The 26,402-nt window shown below is 46.5% G+C and overlaps 3 protein-coding genes across 6 annotated transcripts in view; 2 read left to right on the forward strand and 1 right to left on the reverse strand.

Annotated features, from left to right (window-relative positions):
• Nucleotides 1-6,486, forward strand: part of znf410 (zinc finger protein 410) — a 43,872-nt gene extending 37,386 nt beyond the window's left edge. Inside the window, exon 10 of the mRNA XM_086002693.1 lies at nucleotides 6,400-6,486. Within this exon, the coding sequence (XP_085858819.1) occupies nucleotides 6,400-6,413 (14 nt within the window). The 3' untranslated portion in view covers nucleotides 6,414-6,486. The remainder of the gene's footprint in view (nucleotides 1-6,399) is intronic.
• fam161b (FAM161 centrosomal protein B) overlaps nucleotides 1-26,402 on the reverse strand; it is a 39,001-nt gene that overhangs the window by 10,343 nt on the left and 2,256 nt on the right. For 3 of the 4 annotated variants that reach the window (XM_086002676.1, XM_086002674.1, XM_086002677.1), the window contains exons 2-7: nucleotides 14,673-15,007; nucleotides 13,291-13,436; nucleotides 9,260-9,670; nucleotides 7,834-8,171; nucleotides 6,372-6,496; nucleotides 373-540 (exon numbers count right to left, since the gene is read on the reverse strand). In XM_086002676.1, the coding sequence (XP_085858802.1) occupies nucleotides 373-540; nucleotides 6,372-6,496; nucleotides 7,834-8,171; nucleotides 9,260-9,670; nucleotides 13,291-13,436; nucleotides 14,673-15,007 (1,523 nt within the window). The remainder of the gene's footprint in view (nucleotides 1-372; nucleotides 541-6,371; nucleotides 6,497-7,833; nucleotides 8,172-9,259; nucleotides 9,671-13,290; nucleotides 13,437-14,672; nucleotides 15,008-26,402) is intronic. The other variant, XM_086002675.1, reaches the window with a different exon arrangement.
• Nucleotides 6,498-26,402, forward strand: part of coq6 (coenzyme Q6 monooxygenase) — a 49,966-nt gene continuing 30,061 nt past the window's right edge. Inside the window, exon 1 of the mRNA XM_086002682.1 lies at nucleotides 6,498-6,515. The gene's annotated coding sequence lies outside the window, so the exon portion shown is untranslated. The remainder of the gene's footprint in view (nucleotides 6,516-26,402) is intronic.

Here is a 26,402-nt window from a genome sequence, read left to right on the forward strand (position 1 = left end):
AGCCAGCTGAACAGAGAATATAAATCGTGTCCAATTGCTATTAATAATGTACATAGTAGATAAGCTGTTTTATCATCTGCTATTGACAGTGATACATCTTATCAGATGGGTCGGAGAGGAATTTCCCAGATTTTTTCTCCCAAATTGACCATTGGGTTTTTTAATCTGGTTTTTCGCCTCTCCCGGGAGATCACATGGGTTCGGGTGGAATGGAGAGTGATAGTAGATTTGAGGTTAGGATCAGATCAGCCATGATCTTATTGAATGGTGGAGCAGGCTCGAGGGGCCGATTGGCCTACTCCTGCTCCTATTTCTTATGTTCTTATGTATATCTATACAGCTAAAAAGTGGTACAGCAAGAACCGTACAAACCTATACTGCTTCAATGTTTCTTTGTAGCTCTCTGCTAGGCTTTGATGAGGGTCCATAGCTTTAGCCCGCAACAATAATGTTTTGCTTATGTCTTGGGTATTCATCTTGTACCTCTCCATCCATTGAGCTTTCTCCAGTTCCTGCTTATCCCGTTCTTCCAGGGATTTTCTACGGGATAAAAATCAGATCACCTATTCAAAGGGCTATTTTCAAATCAAACACAGCAATGCTTTCCTGATGCTAAAGTGGTTTTGTCCTGACCCAAACATGGATTTGCTTTCCTAGCCTTTCTGCCACACATCTTCCATGCTAGTTTTATCAGATCTTAGCCTAAGTAGCTGGAAGGATCACCACAGCAGAATGGAGATGCAGAGCAAATGACGGGCAAGTGTAGGAGTCTTAATTTTCTTATTTTTGCAGTATTTTCTTTCTTTGTATGCCACACCCTATTTCCCCACCAAGAGGAAGGACATGTTATTTGATCTCTGGTCTCCAGTTAAAAAATTTTCTCCAGGTTTCTTGCCTGACAGGCTGGCTGTCGGGCGGGAAAGCCTGCAGCACAAGCACACAGCGGAGGAACAGGTAGAGAGAGATCTCGGAGGGGGTTTTAGTGGTGGGGGTGGGCGAGATCACGGAGGGGTGGGAGAGATCGCGGAGGGGTGGAGTTGGTGGTTGGGGGAAGGGATTGCTGTCGGGGGTTGGGGGTGGTTGTTAAAATGGAGGCACGCAGTCTCCCTTAAAGGTTTCACCAACTGACCCGCCTCCCGAGAGCGGATTGGTCACCCACCCCGCCTCTGTTAAAATCGGAAATGGGAAGGTTCGAGGCGATTTGGAGTCGGGTTTAAAATGTTAACTTTTCACCCAATCCAAACCCACCTATTTTTGGAGGTTAAAATTACCCCCGTGGTGCCCATTCCCCTTCCTGCCTGCTCATTCAGGCTGATGCACAACATTGGTGTTCTGCTTGACCCTGAGCGGAGCGGAACTTCAAATTGACATCCAGTCCGTCACCAAGACCAACCATTTGCACCTCCATAACATCGTCTATGTTGCTAACTCACCCCACTGTCGCAGAAGGTGTCAATCATGTTTTTACCAACTCGAGGCTTGATTTCTCCAGTGCTCCTCACCTGCCTCCTCAGCGCCACAGCTCCACATTGTAGAAACTCAATTTATCCATCACTCTGCCAATCGTATGCTATCCTATACCAAGTCCCACACCTTTCGGTCCTGTCCTTGCCCATCTCCAATGGTTCACTGACTTTAAGATCCTTATTCTCGTTTTTAAGATGCCTTCATGGCCCCATTCCACCCCACCTCTATCACGTTCTTTAGCCCTACACTCAGCATGTGCTTTCCTCTCTTCTGATTCTGGTCTATTGTATATCACTAGCCCTCACACTCCACCCTCAGGAGCTAGAACCTTCTGCCATCAAGTCTGTGCTCTTGAACTCTATTCCTAAATCCCTCCACCACACATCCCACCTTCAAAATGCTCCTCAAAACTTTCTGCTTCTACTCTGCCTTTAATCATCTCCTGTAACTTCTCCCATTTCGTGCTCAGTGCTCTCCAAAATCCTGGAATGCACGGTGGGACATTTGTTATAGGAAAGGTGCTACGGACCAAAAGCTAGAAAGTGGGATTAGGCCAGATGTCTCTTTTTCGGCCGGCACAGATACAATGGGCTGAATGGACTCTGTACCGTAAATTTCTACGATTCTATGATACAAGTATAGTTATAGTTGGCTGCTATACAAGTGCAAGTTTTTAGCTGTTAGTGCCAGTTGTTGCTGGCTGCTCTATAAATGTAAATTGTAGTTGGCCGATAACAAATGTAAGTTGTTGTTGGCTGCCTTGCAAGTGTAAGTTGTTGGATGTTTCATAAGTGTAAGGTGTATTTGGCTGCTATATCATTAAGTTGTTGTTGGCAGTTATACAAGTTTAAGGTGATGTTGCTGGCTATACAAGTGCAAGTTGTCGTTGGCTATTATACAAGTATGTATAAATTGTTGCTGTTGGGTGCTACAAGTTGTTGGTTGCTATATAAGTTGTTGTTGAATGTTTCAGAAGTTTAAGTTGTATTTGGCTGCTAGTTAAGTCTAGGTTGTTATTGGCTGCTGTACAAGTGTAAAATGCCACCTACTGTTGTAGTCTGTTATACAAGTGAGTGTTGTTGGTTGCCTCTTGTCTAGGAGACCCACGTCCTGCTCACTCGACCCTATTCCCACCAAACTGCTGACCACCCAACCTCCCTGGCCCCCATGTTAGCTAATATTGTTAACGATTCCCTCTCCTCAGGTACTGTCCCCCTCCCCGCCTCAAAAAAAACTCATCATTGACCCCTCTGCCCTTGCAAACTGCCGCCGCATCTCCAATACAAAGGCAAATACTGCGGATGCTGGAAATCTGAAATATTAACAGAAAATGCTGGGAACACTCAGCAGGCCAGGCCCATCTCCCACCTCCCTTTCCTCTCCAAAGTCCGCGAACGTGTGGTCACCTCCCAAATCCGTGTCCATCTTTCATGCACCATGTTTGAACCTCTCCATCCCTGTCAGTGCCAGCTGTGGCTCAGTGGGTAGCACACTCGCCTGAGTCAGAAGGTTGCGGGTTCAAATCCCACTCCAAGGACTTGGATGAGCAGAAATTTCCTCCAATTAAATATTGGGAAGACCGAAGCCTACGTTAAAGGCGCTATATAAAAGTGCAAATTGTTGTTATAAACGTTTCAATTGGCAGTTATACAAGTATTAATTGTTTTTGGCTACTCCCCCTCCGATTTCTAGGGTGCATGTTGTCAAGGCCCAGTGCCTCTTCCACTTTGAGTTCCACAAATGTTTTCATTTTGTAAGAAATGTAAAAGGGTCATGGGGAAAGAGCAGGGGAACTAGATGAAATGGATAGATGTGATGGCCTGAATGGCCTCCCTCTATGCTGTAAAACGGATTCTATGAATATAGAGCTAATTTCAGTGACTTGAAAAGAGACCTAACATAAGAAATAGGAGCAGGAGTAGGCCAATCGGCCCCTCGAGCCTGCTCCGCCATTCAATAAGATCATGGCTGATCTGATCCTAACCGCCAATCTACTATCACAGAACCATCTCCTGAATCTAACAGAATTAGACACACGAAATAGGAGCAGGATCAGGCTACACGGCCCCTGTGGATTGGCATCAAAGATTGGCAGGTAGAACAGTAAATAAGCAACGGGAGGTCTTCAAAGAGATAGTTTGGGTACAGACTAGACACACTCCCACGAGTTAGAGTTCCCTGGATGACTAAAGATATAGCGATTAAAATGGAACAGAAAAAGGCTCATGTTAAATGTCAGGTTCAATAGAGAACCAAGCTGAATACAAAAAGTACAGCGGAGAAGTGAAAAAAGGAAATGAGGGGCAGAGAGTGTGTGTATGAGAATAGATTAGTGGGTAAAAGGGAACCCAAAAGTCTTTTATAAACATATAAATAGTAAAAAGGTAGTCAAAGGAAGGGTGGGGCTGAATAAGGACCAAAAAAAGAGATTCTTATGGAGGTAGAGAGCACTAAATGAGTACTTTGCATCTGTATTCAGTAAAGAAGAGGATGCTGCCAATGTCAGTGAAGGAGGAGGTAGAGAAATTGGATAGGATAAAAATAAAGAGGAGCTCCTTAAAAGGTTGGCACCGCACAAAGTGGAAGATTCATCCAGTCCGGATGGGATGCATCCTAGGTTGCTGAGTGAAGCAAGGATGGAAATTGCAGAGGCTCTGCCACAATCCTCCAATTCTCCTTCGATGTGGGAGTGGTGCCAGAGGATGGGAGGGTTGCAAATGTTACAACCCTGGTCAAAAAATGGGAGGGACATAAACCCGGCAAATACAGGCCAGTCAGCCCAACGGCGGTGGTGGGGGAACTTTAAGACACAATAATCCGGGATAAAATTAATTGGCACTTGGAAAAATATGAGTTTGTGGCCCAGAAATTTGGGTCTCCACGGGTGAGTACGCACGGGGTACTCACGCGTGGACCCGATGGAAGTGCCGGTTTCCTGCGTGCACTGCGCATGCGCGGGAAACCGGCACTTCCGTTCCTCTGAACAAAGGGGTTCAGAGGTTGAATGCGTGCGCGCGGGAGTCTGTGCGTGCGCTTTGAACTTACGTTTTTTTTTAATACAGGTTTTTCCGTGAGGGTAAGTCTTTAGATTTTAGAAATGTAAAAACCAGGCGTAAGGCCAGCATTTTAAAAGGTAAGTGGTCAATTAATTAAAATTAAAACATTTTTTCCACAGGTTTATTATTTTTAAATACTTTAAAGCAAGGTAAGTTTATTTTTAGCCACTTTTTTTATAAAATTATTTTTTTCAAAAATTTAAATTATTGTTTAAAATAGTTATTTAATGTAATTTATAGTTTATTTAAAAAGTGTGATTTAAAAAAAAAATTATTTGAAGGTTTACTGTTATTTTGGGGCCCGTATATTCATAAGCTTAGACAGGTCTTCCTGTCAATCTTATGAATGGGCTTTTCCCTCCTCGGATTGGCTGCCCATGGCTCACGTGATCCCAGGGGACGCATCGCACTAACTACGCCCCTGGGACACGCAAGCACAGCGCGCCAGGAGTTGGAGCAGGTCCCGGAGCGGAATTCCACGGGAGCCCAGAGCTCAACTGCCGGCGCGCAAGGTAAGTGCAGGTCGGGGGCTTGCACCCGTGGGAAGCCCCCGACCCGAATTTCTGGGCCAATAATTGAAAGCCAGCATGGATTTGTTAAAGGCAAATCATGTTTGACGAACTTGATTTGAGTTCTTTGATGAAGTAATGGATAGGGTGGATGAGGGTAATGCAGTTGATGTTATGGATATGGGCTTTCAAAAGGCATTTGATAGATTTGTCAGCAAAATGGAAGCACATGGGATCAAAGGGGCAGTGGCTGCGTGGATATGAAATTGACTAAGGGACAGAAAGCAGAGAGTAGAGATGAGCAGTTTTTTTTCCAGACTGGAGGGAAGAGTGCCCCAGGGGTCAGTATTAGGGCCACTGCTCTTTTTGATATATATTCATGACCTGGACTTGGATATACAGGGCATCATTTCAAAGTTTGCAACTTGGAACCGTAGTAAATAGTGAGGAGGATAGCAACAGACTTCAGGAGGACACGGATAGATTGATGAAATGGGCAAACACATGGCAGATGAAATTTAACACAGAGAAGTGTGACGTGATTTATTTTGGCAGGAAGAATAAGGAGGCAATATAAACTAAATGGTACAATTTTAAAGGGGGTGCAGGATCAGAGCGACTTGAGACTGTACTTACACAAGCCTTTGAAGGTGGCAGGACAAGTTAAGGCGGCTGTTAAAAAGGCATATGGGACCCTTGCCTTTATACATAGAGGCACAGAATACAAAAGCAAGGAAGTTATGTTAATAAACCTTTATAAAACACTGGTTAGGCCCCGGAGAGAAACTGTTTGCAGTGGCAGAAGGGTTGATAACCAGCAGACACAGATTTAAGGCAATCAGCAAACGAACCAGAGGCGACATGAAAACCTTTTTTTTTTTTTTTTTTTATAAACACAGCGAGTCGTGATCTGAAATGCACTGCCTGAACTAGTGGTGGAAGCAGTCAATGACAACTTTCAAAAGAGAATTGGATAAATACTTGAAGCGGGAACATTTTCAGGGCTATGGGGAAAGAGCAGAGTGGGATTAGCTCTTTCAAAGAGCCGGCACAGGCACGGTGGGCCGAATGGACTCCTTCTGTGCTATCATTCTATGATTCTATACGGCTCAGTAAGAGGCAAATTGCTCAGAGTAGCGAGATGCTAGAACATCTCAACACGGATCCAGCTCAGCCAGGTTTTCTTAACTTAATTCCTGATCCATGGGACACATTGCATAAGCCATCTGTGAGGCGGACTTCACAATCCATCATTTGGTAATTTATTTTCAATGTATTGAAAAGAAAGCGGGGGTGCATCTATCATGACGCTTTTGCTTAACTTCCAATTTTGTTTTACCTGACAGCCGATTGCCTTTTTCTTGCAGCATCTGTCGTATAGGTGGGCAGCGTATCAGGAGATAGTGAACGAATCCCACTGAAGTAATTGCTTCTAGTCAAGTGAGACTTTGTTTTATGAGAATCCTGTAAACGTGACATAAAGGTAACCGTTTTACGCTTGAAAAAATGATGCAGTATCATATAATTATTTAATGTGAGATTTTTATAAGAAAGCAACAATTTTTAATAAGAAATAAGGACAAATAATTGTACTTGCACAAAAGTGGGGATAATTAAGTGCAGTTAAATGAATGTTGTGTACACCAAAGGGAGCCACAAGTATGCAATCTGAATCGAGGGCTTCAGTTAAGGTCAGTCACCATCTGATCCCCAATATTTGATTACATAGTCTACTGCTGATAATTCAGTCATTCTTTGCATAAAAAGAAACCTGAATCATCCAATCATTTGAATTAAGCCATGTAAATAACACAGCACAATAGTACAAAAAAAAATCGATTTAGATGATTTGAATTAAGCAAGTTTGAACCAAGAATAGACTGTACACAAGATAATATCTGGGTAGTAGGGTACTGTGAAGCGAATATGGGAATACAGAGGACATTTTGCACCAAGTGCACATGTATGACATGGTGGGCGGGCTGGAGATTTTGCCTTGCGCTTCCTTAACGCCAGGATCATCGAGCTAGTTTTTTTTTTTTTTTTTAAAAACAATGGAGTTACGCTGCTGCTGCTTAAGGCTCTCGGTGACAAGGTGGTGCACGCTCATTACAGTTTTGAAAATGATGTTAATGAGTTCTCAGCTCCTTTTCCATACTGTGCTCACCAGGGTTTACTGTGCAGGAATCCGATTGTCTGATCCACAAGATCAATTTTGGCATCGTTATCTCCGCTCCAATTGAGAGTAGCTAACTCCGCACAAATCACGTACTGAAGCTAGGACCTTCCAGATCTATATGGTTTAGATACCACATCAGGCAGCACACTTAGCCTCTGAGCCGCTGGATAGTTTACATTTTAAGTTGAAAAGTACAAACTCTCTGTTTCTTACTTTCAGTGTGGCGTGTTCCAGTGCCTCAGACAATTTTGCTCACCAGAGTTATATCCTACAGCCAGCTTTATGTTACATGTGTGGTCTGGGAATGGTGCAGATATATTTCTTCTTTCTTTATTATTGCCTGTTCCATGGGGATTTCCCCGCTCATCCGCCGTACCTTCGGCGGAAGATTGGCAGAAACCCTGGAGAAATGGCACAATCAATGGCATGAAGCCCAGGCGGGTTCTATTAGGGGCAGGCAATCCGCACTGCCAAATTACAGCCCAGCAAGTGAGGACGAGATCTACCCCCATGTATCCAGATAGGGATTCCTGGTGTGTATAAGGCTGCTGGCATTATTTCTTAAAATACGTCAAGTTTTGACAGAATCTTCCAAACGGCGGCACTGCGGTGAAAAACTTACCTTTGATACGACTTCACTTGTATAACTTTGCCGTGGTGGCAACTTTGACGTATGGAGTTCAAAGGGCACACATTTTGTCGGCTCCTTCATCTCCTTCCTTCTTCTGGCTTCTCGCTGAAACACTTTGTAGAGTTTTGAATAGTCGGGAACTTCTGGATTTATTCTCGGCTTGAACGTTGGTCCTTCTTCCAGGAATCCCAGCTTCTCCAGTCTTGCTTTCATAGAGCTTGTTGTGGCTAGCTCTTTTTTGTATGGATGAAGATCTATAGGTGAGGTAGCACTTTTGAGCAAGTCCACAGCTCGCATTTGTATCCGGATCTTTCTGTACAGTTCCTCTTCTTTAAGAAAGAGATAGAAAAAAAAATGCATTTAAATAGAGAAATACTTGTCGGTGCACTTTGTAGTGTCGATACGTGATATCATGGGGAGGGGGTAAGCAAAGGTTCAGACCCAATGCTGCACAATTTGGATCTCAGTTGTGCTGTTATGGAGAGTTGCTAAGCAGAGGCCTGGTCTCTCCTGATAGGGATAGTTGTCCAAGATTTCAGCTCAATCAGTTCTGAATTTCAGCTAAGAATGTCCTTAAGTGCCACTCCGTTGGGGCTGGCAGAGGGCTATTAATAATTAATTCTCTAATGCACTGCGAGGTGTGTTGGATTTCAACAGCTGTATAATGGACAGCTTGCAGTACGGTGGCATAGTGGTTAGCACTGTTGCCCCTCAGCGCCAGGGACCCGGGTTCAAATCCGGCCTCGACTGTCTGTGTGGAGTTTGCACATTCTCCCAGTGTTTGCGTGGGTTTTCTCCGGGTGCTCCGGTTTCCTCCCACAGTCCAAAGATGTGCGGGTTAGGTTGATTGGCCATGATAAAAATTGGCCCTTAGTGTTAGGGGGGATTAAATACATGGGGTTACGGGGATAGGGCTTGGGTGGGATGGCTGTCGGTGTAGGGACCGGGTGCTAGGGTTTGGATGATCAGCCATGATCTCGTTGAATGGCGGAGCAGGCTCGAAGGGCCGAATGGCCTACTCCTGCTCCTATCTTCTATGTTTCTATGTTATGTTTGCGTGTTGGTTTGTTCTTGAGATTTCCCATGCAGCAAATTTCCAATCTCAGCCATCTTGTACACTGGAAGAGACACGGACAGAGCAAAGGCCAGAAACAAAACCGCAATGAGAGAAAAAAAAAAAAACAGATTTACATTCCCTACCCTCAATTCTCCCACTGACTGCTCTCAAGAAAGCTCCTATTTCGAGGCAAGAGCTGCATAGGGCAGATGCTGGAGATCAGGTTACCATCCCATCTGGAGATGTTCTGTGCCATAGGGAATTCTGTTGCAGCTCCCAATGTGCAGCATGACCAGAATACTTCAGCACAATATAGACCGTTCATTGCAAATGCATATTGTAGTCAGTTATTCAGCTTACCTTTTAGTTTCTCGCTTACTGTCGGATCCTGAACGGATCGTGGAATTTTCTTTATCTGTTTTTCCGTCTTCTCTGTTTCTGGCACCACTGTACCGAGCTGCAGCTTCAGCTTCTCCTTCCTCCCTTCCTCCCTCTCTGTAAAATTAAACGGTTTCTGTATGGACAGCAGAAACTCTCTCCGCTTCTCGGTTTCTTTCCTTCTTTTTTCCTCATTCCGTTCATTCATTTCATCATAAAGTTGCAGATAAACATGAGCGGGTACGGGAAGAGCTCGGAATTTCTTCTGGCATTCGGCCTCTTCCTTCTTCTGTCTTTCCGCTAGCTCCTTCTCTATTTCCAGCGCCAGCCTGGATCCGAGAAGCTGTCTCTTCTTTTGACCTTCCCGCATCGTCATGTTGAATGGCTGAGGGACTGCACAAAAACAATTCAGTAAGAAAGTGCGTACAGAGCAATGCAACAGCGATGGGCGCTACACAAGTTCTTCCCAGGGTATTAAAAGACCCAAAAATCACTGATTACATAGAATATACAGCACAGAAACAGGCCATTCGGCCCAACCAGCCCATGCCGGCGTTTATGCTCTACTCGAGCCTCCTCCCGTCTTTCATCATCTAACTCTATCAGCATAACCCTCTATTCCTTTCTTCCTCGTGTACTTATCTAGCGTCCTCTTAAATGCATCTATGCCATTCGCCTCAACCACTCCATGTGGTAGCAAGTTACACATTCTAATGACTCTCAGGGTAAAGACATTTCTCCTGAATTCCTTACTGGATTTTTTAATGACTATCTTATATTTATGACCTTTTTGGTTACTTTTATGCCAAGCAAGGGGAGGAATGTCATCTGAATCAGAATACCTTTCCACTTTGGATATCAAATGCACCCAGGTCAGCTAAGGCCACCTGCAAAGTAATGCTCCCTCTATTCCCCTGCAACAACCACCAAACTCAGAAGAACACCCCTGCTGAACTAGTGTGAACTCTTCACTTCATCACACCAGCCACTGTTATGTCCTTTCTCTCTAATATTAATTGGGAGTTTGTGTAGTCACTGCACCATCCATCACCTATTACACATTTTGTCATCCCAGCTGCGTTTTAACATTGATGACAAATCATCTCGGAGATATGTTGGTATGGCTGACTCCTTGTTCCTCAATGCTTCTGCATTGAAAGCAGCAGAGTTTGGGGTTCTCTTGATTCCTACACTGGATATTCCTCCCGAGTTTCCTTTTTTTGCCCTCTTTTTACCCCACTGTTCAAAAAAGGTGGTAGAGAGAAAACGGGGAATTATAGACCAGTAAGCCTGACATCGGTAGTGGGGAAAATGCTAGAGTCCATTATAAAAGATAGAATAGCAGAGCACTTGGAAAACAGTGACAGGATCGGACAAAGTCAACATGGATTTACAAAAGGTAAATCGTGCTTGACTAATCTACTGGAATTTTTTGAGGATGTAACTGGTAGAATAGATAAGGGAGAACCAGTGGATGTGGTGTATTTGGACTTTCAGAAGGCTTTCGATAAGGTCCCGCATAAGAGATTAGTGTGTAAAGTTAAGGCACATGGGATTGGGGGCAAGGTATTGACTTGGATAGAGAACTGGTTGGCAGACAGGAAGCAAAGAGTTGGAATAAACGGCTCTTTTTCCAAGTGGCAGGCAGTGACTAGTGGGGTACCGCAGGGATCGGTCCTAGGACCCCAGCTATTCACAATATGTATTAATGATCTAGACGAGAGAACTAGATGTAATATCTCCAAGTTTGCAGACGACACAAAGCTGGGTGGGCATGTGTGCTGTGAGGAGGATGCCGAGAAACTCCAGTATGATTTAGACAGGTTGGGTGATTGGGCAGATGCATGGCAGATGCAGTATAATGTGGATAAATGCGAGGTTATCCACTTTGGTGGCAAAAACAGGAAGGCAGATTATTATCTGAACGGCAATAGATTGGGAGAAGGGGAAGTGCAACGAGACCTGGGTGTCCTTGTGCACCAGTCGCTGAAGGTAAGCATGCAGGTGGTTAAGAAGGCAAATCGTATGTTGGCCTTCGTAGCGAGAGGGTTCGAGTACAGGAACAAGGGTGTCGTGCTGCAGTTGTACAGGGCCTTAGTGAGACCACACCTTGAGTATTGTGTGCAGTTTTGGTCGCCTTATCTGAGGAAGGATGTTCTTGCCATGGATCGAGTGCAGCGAAGATTCACCAGACTGATACCTGGGATGGCAGGAATGATGTATGAGGAGAGATTGGGTCGATTGGGCTTATACTCGCTAGAGTTTAGAAGAATGAGAGGGGATCTCATTGAAACTTATAAAATTCTAACAGGACTAGACAGACTAGATGCAGGAAGGATGTTCTCGATGGCGGGGAGTCCAGAACCAGGGGTCACAGTCTAAAGATAAGGGGTAAGCCATTTAGGACAGAGATGAGGAGGAATTTCTTCACCCAGAGAGTGGTGAACCTGTGGAATTCTCTACCACAGAAGGCAGTAGAGGCCAATTCATTAAATATATTCAAGAAGGAGTTAGATATATTTCTTAATGCTAAAGGGATCAAGGGATATGGGGAGAAGGCAGGGACAGGGTACTGAGTTTGGACGATCAACCATGATCTCATTGAATGGCGGAGCAGGCTCGAGGGGCCGAATGGCCTACTCCTGCTCCTATCTTCTATGTTTCTATGTTTTCCTGTGGCTCAAACCCATATTTTTTCCACAAGCGTAACAACGCTCTAGCAATGATTAGTAGTAAAGATGTAATTTCTTTACAAATCTGATCTACAGAGTGTGAGATCTGGAATAATCTGGTGGTGCATTGCACATGAGAAAATGTGACTCCCTTTTCATTCATCTCAGGTTATACATTACTGAATAAAGGTCCTTTCTGTAGATGACAACAACAACAACAGCTTGTATTTATAGAACGCCTTTAACGTAGTAAAAATCCCAAGGCACTTCACAGGAGTGTTATCAAACAACATTAGACACCGAGCCACATAGAGATATTAGGGAGAATGGGTAGGTTTTAAGGAGCGTCTTGAAGAAGGAAAGAGGTGGAGAGGTTTGGGGAGGGAATTCCAGAGCTTAGGGCCTTGGCAGCTGAAGGCACTAGTGATGGAGCAATTAAAATCGAGGATGCTCAAGAGGCCAGAATTAGAGGAGTGCAGATATCTCGGAGGGTTGTAGGGCTGGAGGAGATTACAGAATAGAATGGGGCGAGGCCGTGGAGGGATTTGAAAACAAGGATGAGAATTTTAAAATCGAGGCTTAACCGGAAGCCAATGCAGGTCAGTGAGCACAGGGGAGATGGGTGAATGGAACTTGGTGCGAGTTAAGACAGGGGCAGCAGAGTTTTGGATGACCTCAAGTTTACGTAGGGTAGAACGTGGGAGCCCGGCCAGGAGTGCGTTGGAATAGTCAAGTCGAGAGGTAACAAAGGCATGGATTAGGGTTTCAGCAGCCGAGGCAGGGGAGGAGTTGGGCGATGTTACGGAGGCGGAAATAGGCGGTCTTAGTGATGGCGTGGATATGTGGTCGACGTGACAATCGTTACCACTGCTGCCCCCGGGCCTACTGCCACGTTTCTCTTGGCCGTTCCTAGGGCTGGCGGAGATCACGGCGGTATTTGCATGCGGCAGCTGGCAGCCATCCCAGCAGAGTTGGAGGGAAGGAAATTGAGTTTGTGGCAGGAATGTAGCAGTAAGCCTCACTACCTGATTTTCCTGCATTTTCCACCACTATCCCACCTGATTTTAGGTGGCACAGTGAAGGAAAATCCAGCCCCAGATTTCTTTCTTTATGTTAATCTTTGTGGAAATAGTAATAACTTCCCCCTCCCCCAATTGTTAATTGTAGCAGAGCTACTAGAGACTTTGGTATAATGCTAAAGGGTATTTGGACATAAAATGCCCCTGAAACGTGTGTATTTTTCCATGTGCGACTCTTAAACTTCTCTTTCTGACAAAAAATATTTTGCTTGCTTTGAAAAGCTTGGTACTGTGTAGTTAATACATTTGGGAAATGTTTCACCTGTAATCTGCGAGATCCAATCTGAAGTAGCACTCTTAGGTCTGCTGGACTTCTTCAGCTGGGAATGATCCTTTTTAACATTCACCTCCAAATCAGATAAACTGCACAGTTCATTCGTAGAGTAGGAATTTCTCATCATTGTGTTTCTGATAGAGAAATAAAAAAAGAGCTGACAGTAAGATAAACAATGAATAAAATAGTCAGGCTTGTTTGACACTGGTATATATGGTCCAGGGACTATATAGATGTGATATGTACACGACTATACACTTGGTATCATCCGATTTGGAAATGCGATGGAGTCGGAACGAATTCCCAGTTTGAAAATCCTAGGTAGGGCGTGTTGAAGGGCACAGTGCGAAAAGAAGAGAAAGTGGTCCTGCTAGCAGAAACGTACCTCTCATCGATTTATTACTTAGCTGCATTGTCATTTACTGCGGGCAGGTTTCAGGTCCAATGTCCTTGCTTCCCTGACTGAAGGGCAGTCAGAGATAATGGGATGGGGAGGGAATATAGATAAAACAAAGTTGCAGTGTTATTTTTGCAGTATATAAAAGACAACAGGTAAAAGATCAGCCATGATCTAATTGAATGGCGGAGCAGGCTCGAAGGGCCGAATGGCCTACTCCTGCTCCTATTTTTTATGTTCTTATACACTGTTAACAAAGGAATGAACAACTACAATGGAATCTTGGACTAAAAGCACCCAGCCACATTTAATGTCAGTTCTCTGTACTGTTTGTAAACATTCACTGAAATTCCCACATGCTGTCACATAAGGATTGGGTTCATGGCCACGATTCACGAGTACAAACCCACATCCTTGCAATCAGCGGTGCAGAGCACAAGAGCTCCAAAGTGATGCATCAACAAGCTGCCATATGAGGTCAGTTATTAGCAAAAAATATTTTGCTTCAGAGTTTAGCAGTGAACTTTTTTTTAAATTTGTTAAGTAGGATCATGGAACGTTAATGGCTCCAAGAGTGTGAATCTTATATGTGCATCCCCGATTTCAATCGCTCCACCCCTGGCGGCCGTGCTTTCAGCTGCCTCGGCCCTAAGCTCTGGAATTCCCTCCCTAAACCTCTCCGCCTCTCTCTCCTCCTGTAGGATGCTCCTTAAATACTACGTCTTTGACCCAGCTTTTGGTTATCTGTCCCGATATCTCCTTCTGTGGCTCAGTGTCAAAAATGGTTTTACTGACAACGCTCTTGTTAAGAGCCTTGGGACCTTTTGCTATGTTAAAGGCGCTATGTAAATGCAAGTTGTTGTTGAAGCACCAAGGGCGATCAAAAGGGGCTAAATTAATGTGTTTTGAATTGAGGGGCAAATCATTTCCCCAAACTGGATAGATTCATTTACATTAACCACAATAGACTCACCCAAATGAATGCACCTTGCAGGGACTATTCTTCCCAAGAGTTCGTCCTTCATTAATTGTGAAGAACTTATCCCGTTCCTCCATCAGTCCCGACCTTTTCACGTCACCCTTATGCTCCACGTTATACTTATTTTTCTGCCGCTCATACTGCATGCCCAGCACCAGCAGCCTCTGCCGACAGGAGTTCTTTAAGGTCACAAGCCCTTCATAGTACTGCTTGTCAAACGCATCGTGATCTTGCCTCAGAAACTCCATGAATTCATCTTTACCGCTCCTGTTAAACCCAGGGGTAGGAGATTCGTCGCTGGAGTCTAGATCACGTTCAGACAAATCCTGCTGAAAGATCATACAGCAGTTATCACTGATAAACCGTGAACGTTGTAAATCTGTAATAACAGCATATTAATTTTGCGTGTGGGAGTCGGACCTTCATCCAATTTCTCTTTCAGACATAAACTGACCTTTTGTGCATTACGAGGATATTATACTTTTATTATAGTTACTTTTTGGCACTATCCAAATAATTTTAGGCTTAACAGTAAGATATATAATATTTACACTTCATCTAGAGCCATCCTCTGTTTCTTAACCTGTTCCATTACCATCTCCTTTTGCCTTGAATATCTCTCTCGCCTTCCAGCCTATCACAGACCTTCCCTTTTGTTCCTTCATCCCCTCCCCCCTTTCCCAGCCTCTTCACTTGCTGAAAAATCTGTTCCATTTCCTGCTTTTTTCCAGTTTTGATGAAAGGTCATCGACCCGAAACGTTCACTCGGTTTCTCTCTCCACCGATGCTGCCTGACCTGCTGAGTATCTCCAGCACTTTGTTTTTATTTCAGATTTCCAGCATCTGCAGTATTTTCGTTTTGTAGATATATAATATTCATATTCTTCAGATTTGTAGTCATCAGATACTTTGAGTGATTGTCCTGAGCAAATTTATCAACCTTGTTCAGATCTACAATACCCTAAAGCTACAATTTGTAAAGATTTACTCATTATAATAAATGTCCCAAATTTATCAGGTACATTAGGTAGCCCAGCGGTTGTGGTAATGGACTAGCAGGCCAGAGGCCGGGACGTCAAAGTCTTTGCATGGCAAATTGTGAGTGTAGTCTGGTCATTTGTGAGCTGGTGCCAGAATAAATTGACTATAAAAGCTGAAAGATTGTTGTAAAAACCCAGGGAAGGATCCTGCCACGTCTACTTTTGTCTGGCCTAGATGTACAGGAAACTCTTTTTTATCCGGCACCGACGGGACCGGCGTGGTGCCGGTTTATCAAAAAGTCCAGATTACAGAGAGGTATAGTAAAAGGTACGAGAGCCCCGTACACAGCAACAAATCCAGGCATCCCTGTTGCTTAGCAACAGGTGCAGGAACCCTGGCCACAAGATCCAGGCGTCCCTGTTGCTTAGCAACAGGTGCAGGAACCCCGGCCACAAGATCCAGGCGTCCCTGTTGCTTAGCAACAGGTGCAGGAACCCCGGTTACACAGCCACAGATCCAGGAACGGCTACTAATATGAAATAAAACTTACCTGAACCTACTCCTGAATTTTGCCGGTTAACAGAGATTTACGGTTATTTAGGTGCTGGTAAATCGAGTTTCCTGTACTCCAGTCCCACACTATGCAGTTGACGCTTCATGTCCTTAGGACAACTGGGGATGGGCAATAAATAATGCCTTACCAGTGTCATCCACACCCCAAGTACTAATAATTTTTAAAAAGTTGATTTCGTTCAAAACAAATCTGTGCCAATAACACCATCATACTACTGTAATGGCATTTTGATGGGTAAAGTATTTTTTTTAAAGCCAGCAATTTCATTCTGCTCTATCTGACCTTCATGAGGTGACCGCTCCCCCAAAGGGAGGAGCCAGGGATTGACAAGCAGCCGCCAATCTATAGAAACTCTTCCTCCTCCACAAGCAAGTAGCTGCTAATTTGCCTCAGGATGTGCAGATTTAGCCACAGCGGGAGTATTGCAGCAATGGCCTTAAAGGGAAAGTCCACAACCAAAACACAGCTGCATTTGCATAAATATTCTCCGGACTGCAGACTACTAGTGACATCAACAGAAAGACAGAGTATTTCCTAAATGGTGAAAGATTGGGGAATGCAGATGCTCAAAGGGACCTGGGTGTCCTTGTACATGAGTCACTGAAAGTGAATGTGCAGGTGCAGCAAGCCATTAGGAAGGCAAAGGCCTTCATTACAAGAAGATTTGAGTACAGGAGTAAAGAAGTCTTACTCCAATTATATAGGGCCTCGGTGAGACCACACCTGGAGTACTGTGTACAATTTTGATCTCCTTACCTAAGGAAGGATATACTTGCCATAGAGGGAGTGCAACGAAGGTTCACGAGATTGATTCCTGGGATGGCGGGACTGTCGTATGAGAAGAGATTGAGTAAACTAGGCCTGTATTCTCTTGAATTCAGAAGAATGAGAGGGGATCTCATTGAAGCATACAAAATTATTACAGGGCTTGATAGGGTGGATGCTGGGAGAATGTTTCCCTTGGCTGGGGAGTCTGGAACCAGGGGCCACAGCCTCAGGATAAAGGGTAGACCATTCAAGACTGAGATGAGAAGAAATTTCTTCACACAGAGGGTGGTGAATCTTTGGAATTCTCTACCCCAGAGGGCTGTGGAGGCTCAGTCATTGGGTATATTCAAAACAGAAGTCGATAGATTTCTGACTAGTAAGGGCATCAAGGGATATGGCGATAGGGCCGGTGAATGGAGTTGAGGGAGAAGATCAGCTTCACAAAGGAGGACACAAATAACCTCCCAGAGATGTCGGGGAACATAGGGTCTAATGAGAGGGAGGAACTGAAATAAATCAGTATTTGTAGGGAAATGGTGTTAGGGAAATTGATGGGATTGAAGGCCGATAAATCCCCAGGGCCCGATAATCTACATCCTAGGGTACTTAAGGTAGTGGCCCTAGATATAGTAGATGCATTGCTGGTCATCTTCCAAAATTCGATAGACTCTGGAACAGTTCCCATGGATTGGAGGGTAGCTAATGTTACCCCACTATTGAAAAAAGGTGGTAGAGAGAAAACGGGGAATTATAGACCGGTAAGCCTGACATCGGTAGTGGGGAAAATGCTAGAGTCCATTATAAAAAATGTAATAGCAGAGCACTTGGAAAACAGTGACAGGATCAGACAAAGTCAACATGGATTTACAAAAGGTAAATCGTGCTTGACTAATCTACTGGAATTTTTTGAGGATGTAACTGGTAGAATAGATAAGGGAGAACCAGTGGATGTGGTGTATTTGGACTTTCAGAAGGCTTTCGATAAGGTCCCGCATAAGAGATTAGCGTGTAAAGTTAAGGCACATGGGATTGGGGGCAAGGTACTGACTTGGATAGAGAACTGGTTGGCAGACAGGAAGCAAAGAGTTGGAATAAACGGCTCTTTTTCCGAGTGGCAGGCAGTGACTAGTGGGGTACCGCAGGGATCGGTCCTAGGACCCCAGCTATTCACAATATGTATAAATGAACTAGACGAGGGAACTAGATGTAATATCTCCAAGTTTGTAGACGACACAAAGCTGGGTGGGCGTGTGTGCTGTGAGGAGGATGCCGAGAAACTCCAGTATGATTTGGACAGGTTGGGTGATTGGGCAGAAGCATGGCAGATGCAGTATAATGTGGATAAATGCGAGGTTATCCACTTTGGTGGCAAAAACAGGAAGGCAGATTATCTGAACGGCAATAGATTGGGAGAAGGGGAAGTGCAACGAGACCTGGGTGTCCTTGTGCACCAGTCGCTGAAGGTAAGCATGCAGGTGCAGCAGGCGGTTAAGGCGGCAAATGGTATGTTGGCCTTCGTAGCGAAAGGGTTCGAGTACAGGAACAAGGATGTCTTGCTGCAGTTGTGCAGGGCCTTGGTGAGACCACACCTTGAGTATTGTGTGCAGTTTTGGTCGCCTTATCTGAGGAAGGATGTTCTTGCCATGGAGGGAGTGCAGCGAAGATTCACCAGACTGATACCTGGGATAGCAGGAATGACGTATGAGGAGAGATTGGGTCGATTGGGCTTGTACTCGCTGGAGTTTAGAAGAATGAGAGGGGATCTCATTGAAACGTATAAAATTCTAACAGGACTAGACAGACTAGATGCAGGAAGGATGTTCCCGATGGTCGGGGAGTCCAGAGCCAGGGGTCACAGTCTAAGGATAAGGGGTAAGCCATTTAGGACTGAGATAAGGAGGAATTTCTTCACCCAGAGAGTGGTGAACCTGTGGAATTCTCTACCACAGAAGGCAGTGGAGGCCAATTCATTAAATATATTCAAGAAGGAGTTGGATATATTTCTTAAGGCTAAAGGGATCAAGGGATATGGGGAGAAGGCAGGGACAGGGTACTGAATTTGGATGATCAGCCATGATCTCATTAAATGGCAGCGCAGGCTCGAGGGGCCGAATGGCCTACTCCTGCTCCTATTTCTTATGTTCTTAGGTCAGGCAGCATCTGTTACATCTCTAACTTTTTCCAGCTCTGACGAAAGGTCATCAACCTGAAACGTTAACTGTTTCTCTCTCTCCACAGATGCTGCCTGACCGGCTGTGTATTCCCAGCATTTTCTGTTCTTATTTCAGTTTTCCAGCATCCACAGTATTTTGCTTTTGTATCGACATCGTAATTTTTTATTTCACTTTAACTCAAGGTGGGACTGTTGTTGGGTTTGGGATAATCTGGAAACACACGCACACTTACACACACACTCATTCATTTACACACTCACTCGTTTACACACTCACTCATTTACACACTCGTTCACACACACAAACACATTCTCATTCACACACACACATTCTCTCACACACATTCACACACACACATTCATTCACACACACTCACTCACACACTCATACATTCATTTACACACATATACACATTCATTTACACACACTCACATTCATTTACACGCACACACTCATTTACACATTCATTTACATTTACACACACGTTCATTTACAGTTACACACACACACTCAGTTACACACACACATTTACGCACACACACTTGCACACACATTCATTTACACACGCTCATTTACACACAGACACACTTACACTTACACGCATTTACACACACACTTACACACATATTTACACACACACGCACTTACACACGCTTACACACACACGCCGAGACACACGCTGACACACACACACGCACATGTTTACACACACACACGTTCACGCACGCTCACATACACGCTCACACGCTTACACACACGCACACAGACGCTTACACACACTTACACACACGCTGACACGCAGGCTTACACACACATGCACGCACACGCTTACACACACGCTGACACACACGTACGCGCTCAGACACGCGCTCACACGCACACACACGTACATGCTTACACACGCTTATACACACACGCTTATACACACAGACGCTTACACACGCTTACACACACACACGCAGGCTTGCGCTTACACACACGTATGCACACGCTTACACAAGAACGCTTACACACAAGAACGCTTACACATGCACACACGCTGACACGCGCGCGCACACACGTACACACGCACGCACTGACACACGCAGACACACACGCTGACTCTTGCTTACACACGCACACATGCGCTTACACACATGCACACACACACGTTGACAGACGCTTAGACACACACGCTTACACACATGCTTACACACACACAGTCACACACGCACTTACACACGCACACACATATGCTTACACATGCACGCATGCACACGCTGACACACACAGGCTTACGCACACGCGCGCGCACACACGCTCAGACACACATGCTCACACGCACACGCTCACACGCTGACACGCAAGCTTACACGCGCTTACACACATGCACGCGCTTGCACACACATGCTTACACGCGCGCTGACACACATGCACTTACACACGCTTACACACACGCTTACACTCACGCACACACTTACACACATGCTCACACTCACAGGCTCACACACACAGTCGCACACTTACGCACGCACGCTCAGACACGCTTACACATGCACGCTTGCACACGCTTACATGCGCGCACTTACACGCATACACTGACACACGCGCACATGCTGATACACATTCACACACATTCATTTACACACGCATTCATTTACACACTCATTCACACACACATACACACACTCATTTACACACATATACACATTCATTTACACACACACATTCATTTACACGCACATTTACACATTCATTTACTCATTTACACACACATACTCAGATTTACACAGTTACACACACACATTTACACACACACACAGACACACTTACACGCATTTACACACGCGCACTTACACACACTTACACACATACATTTACACACACACGCTGACACACACACATGCACATATTTACACACACACACATACACGCTCACATGCTTACACACACGCACACATACACAGACGCTTACACACACACGCTGACACACAGGCTTACACGCACACACACGCTTACACACTCGCACACGCTGACACACGTACGTGCTCAGACACACGCGCTCACACACACACACATGCGCTCATGTTCACACACGCGCTTATACGCAGACACACGCACATGCTTACACAGACGCTTATACACACTTACACAGACACAGACGCTTACACACACACACTGACACGCAGGCTTGCGCTTACACACATGCTTACACACACGCATGCTTACACACAAGAACGCTTACACACGCTGACACACGCACGCTTACACAGACAACGCTTACATACACGCGCGCGCGCTGACACACGCTGACACACACTTACTCTTGCTTACACACGCACACACGCTTACATGCACACACACGGACAGATGCTTACACAGACTCACGCTTACACACATGCTCACAGTCACACACGCACACGCTCAGACACGCATGCTTACACATGCACGCATGCACACGCAGACACACACGCTTGCGCACACGCTTACGCACACACACGCTGACACACACAGACTTACACACGCCCTTACACGTGTACACACACGCGCTTACACGCGTGCTGACACACGCGCTTACACGCGTGCTGACACACATGCTTACACACACACGTGCTTACAGACGTTTACAGACAAACACACGCTTACACTCACACGCACACACACTTACACACATGCTCACACACGCTTACACTCACAGACTCACAGACACACACACACAGTCGCACACTTATGCACGCACGCTCACACACACGCTCAGACACGCTTGCACACGCGCGCTTACACGCATACTGACGCACGCTGACACGCACATGCTTACATGCACACACACGCTTACGCTGACACACATTCACACATTCATTTACACGCATTCATTTACACACACTCTTATTCACACACATTCACACACTCGCATTCATTTACACACACATTCACACTCACACTCACTTACACACACACACTCATTTACACACACACAGACACACACTTACACATTTACACCGACGCTTACACACACTTACACACACACGCTGACACACACGCGCTTATACGCACACACGCACGCGTACACAGACGCTTACACACACACGCTGACACGCAGGTTGACACACACGCTTACACACACGCGCTCACACACGCGCTTATATGCACACACTGACACACACTTACACACACTCATGCGCTCACTCGCACGCTCACACACACGTGCTTATACGCACACGCACATGCTTACACACGCTCACACGCTTATACGCACGCTTACACACGCGCACGCACATGCACTTACACACATGCACACACGCTTACACAGTCGCACACTTACACACGCACGCTCTCACGCGCTTACACAGGCACGCTTACACGTGCGCACACGCTTACACGCTCACATGCGTGCTGACACGCGCACGCACACACAAACACGCTTACAGACACACGCGCTTACAGACACACATGGTTAGATACACATGCTTACACACACTTACGCTTAGACACACGCTTACACACATGCTTGCACACGCACGCTTACATACACACGCTTACGCACACACATTTACATACACGCTTACGCACGCACATTTACATACACACGCTTACGCACGCACATTTACACACGCTTACGCAGGCTCGCTCACACACACTCGCGCACGCATGCTCACGCACGCTCACAGACACGCACGCATGCACACGCTGACACGCGCGCTCACAGACGCTTACACACACGGACACGCAGGCTTACACGCATGCTTATGCACTCGCACACGCGCGCACGCTGACACACGTGCTCAGACACGCGCGCACACACATGCTCACACATGCGCTCACGCGCTTATACGCACACACATGCTTACACACGCTCACACACACGTACACGCTTATACACACACACAGACACAGACGCTTACACACGCTGACACACGCAGGCTTGCGCTTACACACACATATGCACATGCTTACACACGCGCGCACACATGTACATGCGCACGCGCATGCACACACGCTTACTCTTGCTTACACGCACACATACGCTTACACGCACACACACGCTGACACAGGTGCTTACACAGACACACACACGCTTACTCACATGCACAGTCACACACACTTACACACGCACACGCTCATACACGCTCACAGACACGCTCACAGATACACATGCTTACACATGCACGCATGCACATGCTTGCACATGCACACACTTACACGCACAAGCACGCTGACACACACGCTGACACACTGACACGTGCGCGCGCACACGCTCAGACACACGCACGTATACGCACACACGCACATGCTTACACACATGCACATGCTTACACACACGCTTACGCACACACTTACGTACACACACATGCAGGCTTATACACGCGCTTACACGCTTACACACATACTCACACTATTACACACACAGGCTCACAGTCGCACACTTACGTACGCTGACGCACGCGCACAGACACGCTCACACATGCACGCTTGCACACGCTTACATGCGCGCACTTACACACGCGCGCTTACACGCATACACTGACACACACTGACGCACATGCCGACACACACGCTTACACACGCACACACACACATTCATTTACACGCGCATTCATTTACACACACACTCATTTACACACACTCTTATTCACACACACACACATTCACACTCACTTATTCACACACACACCACACATTCACACACTCACTTATTCACACACTCACACACATTCTCACACACACACTCACAGACACACACACTCATATACACACACTCATTCATTCACACGCGCGCTCACTCATGCGCGCTCACACGCGCGCTCACACACGCGCTCACGCGCTGACACACGCTTACATGCGTACACACATGCTGACACTCACGCTTACACATGCACACGCTTACACGCACATACACGCTTACACACACGCTCTTACACGCGTGCTTACACAGACGTTTACTCAGTCACACGCTGACACGCACGCTGACACACGCACACGCACGCTCACTCACGCTCGCTTGCACATGCTTACACACGCACGCTGACACGCACACGCTGACACACGCGCATGCTTACACAGGCGCACAAACGCGCTTACACACACACTCACATACACACTGGCTCACACACAGACACACGCTCAGTCGCACACTTACACACGCACGCTGACACATGCTCAGTCGCACACTTACACACGCACGCTGACACGCGCACGCACACACAGACACACACGCTTACAAACACACGCTTAGACATATGCTTAGACACACGCTTACACATGCTTGCACACGCACACACATTTACACATGCTTACACACACACACGCTTACACACACATGTTTACACACGCTTACACACGCACATTTACATACGCTCGCACACACACGCACGCATGCACATGCTGACGCGCACCGCTCAGACACACACGCACGGGCTCAGACACGCGCAGACACGCACGCTCACACACTGGCTTACACGCGTACACACATGCTCTTACACACATGCTTACACACGCTGACACACACGCGTGCTTACACACGCGCGCTTACACGCTTGCGCTTACACACGCTCACTCACACACACGCTCACACACGTACGCTTACACGCATACGCTGACACACGCTTACATGCACACGCGCGCTTACACAGACGCTTACACACACCGACGCTCACACACACACGCTCAGTCGCACGCTCACGCGCGCACTGACACGCACGCTTAGACACACACGCACGCTTAGACACACCCTTACAGACACACACACACGCTCGCTTAGACACACGCTGACATACACACACACGCGCTTAGACACACACACTTAGACACACACACTTAGACGCACAGACACTTAGACGCACAGACACTTAGACGCACAGACACTCAGGCTTAGACACACACGCTTAGACACATGCTTGCACACGCACGCTTGCACATGCACATGCACACGCGCTTACACACACATTTACACGCTCGCACGCTGACACACACACGCTCACACATGCTCACACACACGCTCACGTGTACACACGCTCTTACACACGCGCTTACACACACTTACACACGCACACACACGCTGACACACTCACGCTTACACATGCACACGCTTACACGCACACTTACACGCACGCGTGCTTACACACGCGCTTAGACGTTTACACACACGCTTACACTCAGTCACACGCACACTCACTCACGCTCACACATGCACGCTTGCACACGCTTACACACGCACGCTGACACACGCACACGCTGACACGCACATGCTTACACACGCACGCTTACACAGATGCACAAACGCGCTTACACACACACGCTGGCTCACACACAGACACGCTCACACACACGCACGCTCACAGACACACACACACACGGTCAGACACACACACACACACGGTCAGACACACACACACACGGTCAGACACACACACACACACACACACGGTCAGACACACACACACACACGGTCAGACACACACACACACACACACACGGTCAGACACACACACACACGGTCAGACACACACACACACGGTCAGACACAGACACACACACGCACGGTCAGACACACACACGCACGGTCAGACACACACACGCACGGTCAGACACACACACACACGGTCAGACACACACACACACACGGTCAGACACACACACACACACGGTCAGACACACACACACACGGTCAGACACACACACACACGGTCAGACACACACACACACGGTCAGACACACACACACACGGTCAGACACACACACACACGGTCAGACACACACACACACGGTCAGACACACACACACACGGTCAGACACACACACACACGGTCAGACACACACACACACGGTCAGACACACACACACACGGTCAGACACACACACACACACGGTCAGACACACACACACACACACGGTCAGACACACACACACACACACACACACACACACACGGTCAGACACACACACACACGGTCAGACACACACACACACACGGTCAGACACACACACACACACGGTCAGACACACACACACACACGGTCAGACACACACACACACACGGTCAGACACACACACACACGGTCAGACACACACACACACACACGGTCAGACACACACACACACACGGTCAGACACACACACACACACACACACACACGGTCAGACACACACACACACACGGTCAGACACACACACACACACACGGTCAGACACACACACACACACACGGTCAGACACACACACACACACACGGTCAGACACACACACACACGG

Source organism: Somniosus microcephalus, chromosome 12 (genome assembly GCF_052327205.1).
Source record: "Somniosus microcephalus isolate GS21.2 chromosome 12, FLI_Smic_1.0, whole genome shotgun sequence".
NCBI lineage: Eukaryota > Metazoa > Chordata > Chondrichthyes > Squaliformes > Somniosidae > Somniosus > Somniosus microcephalus.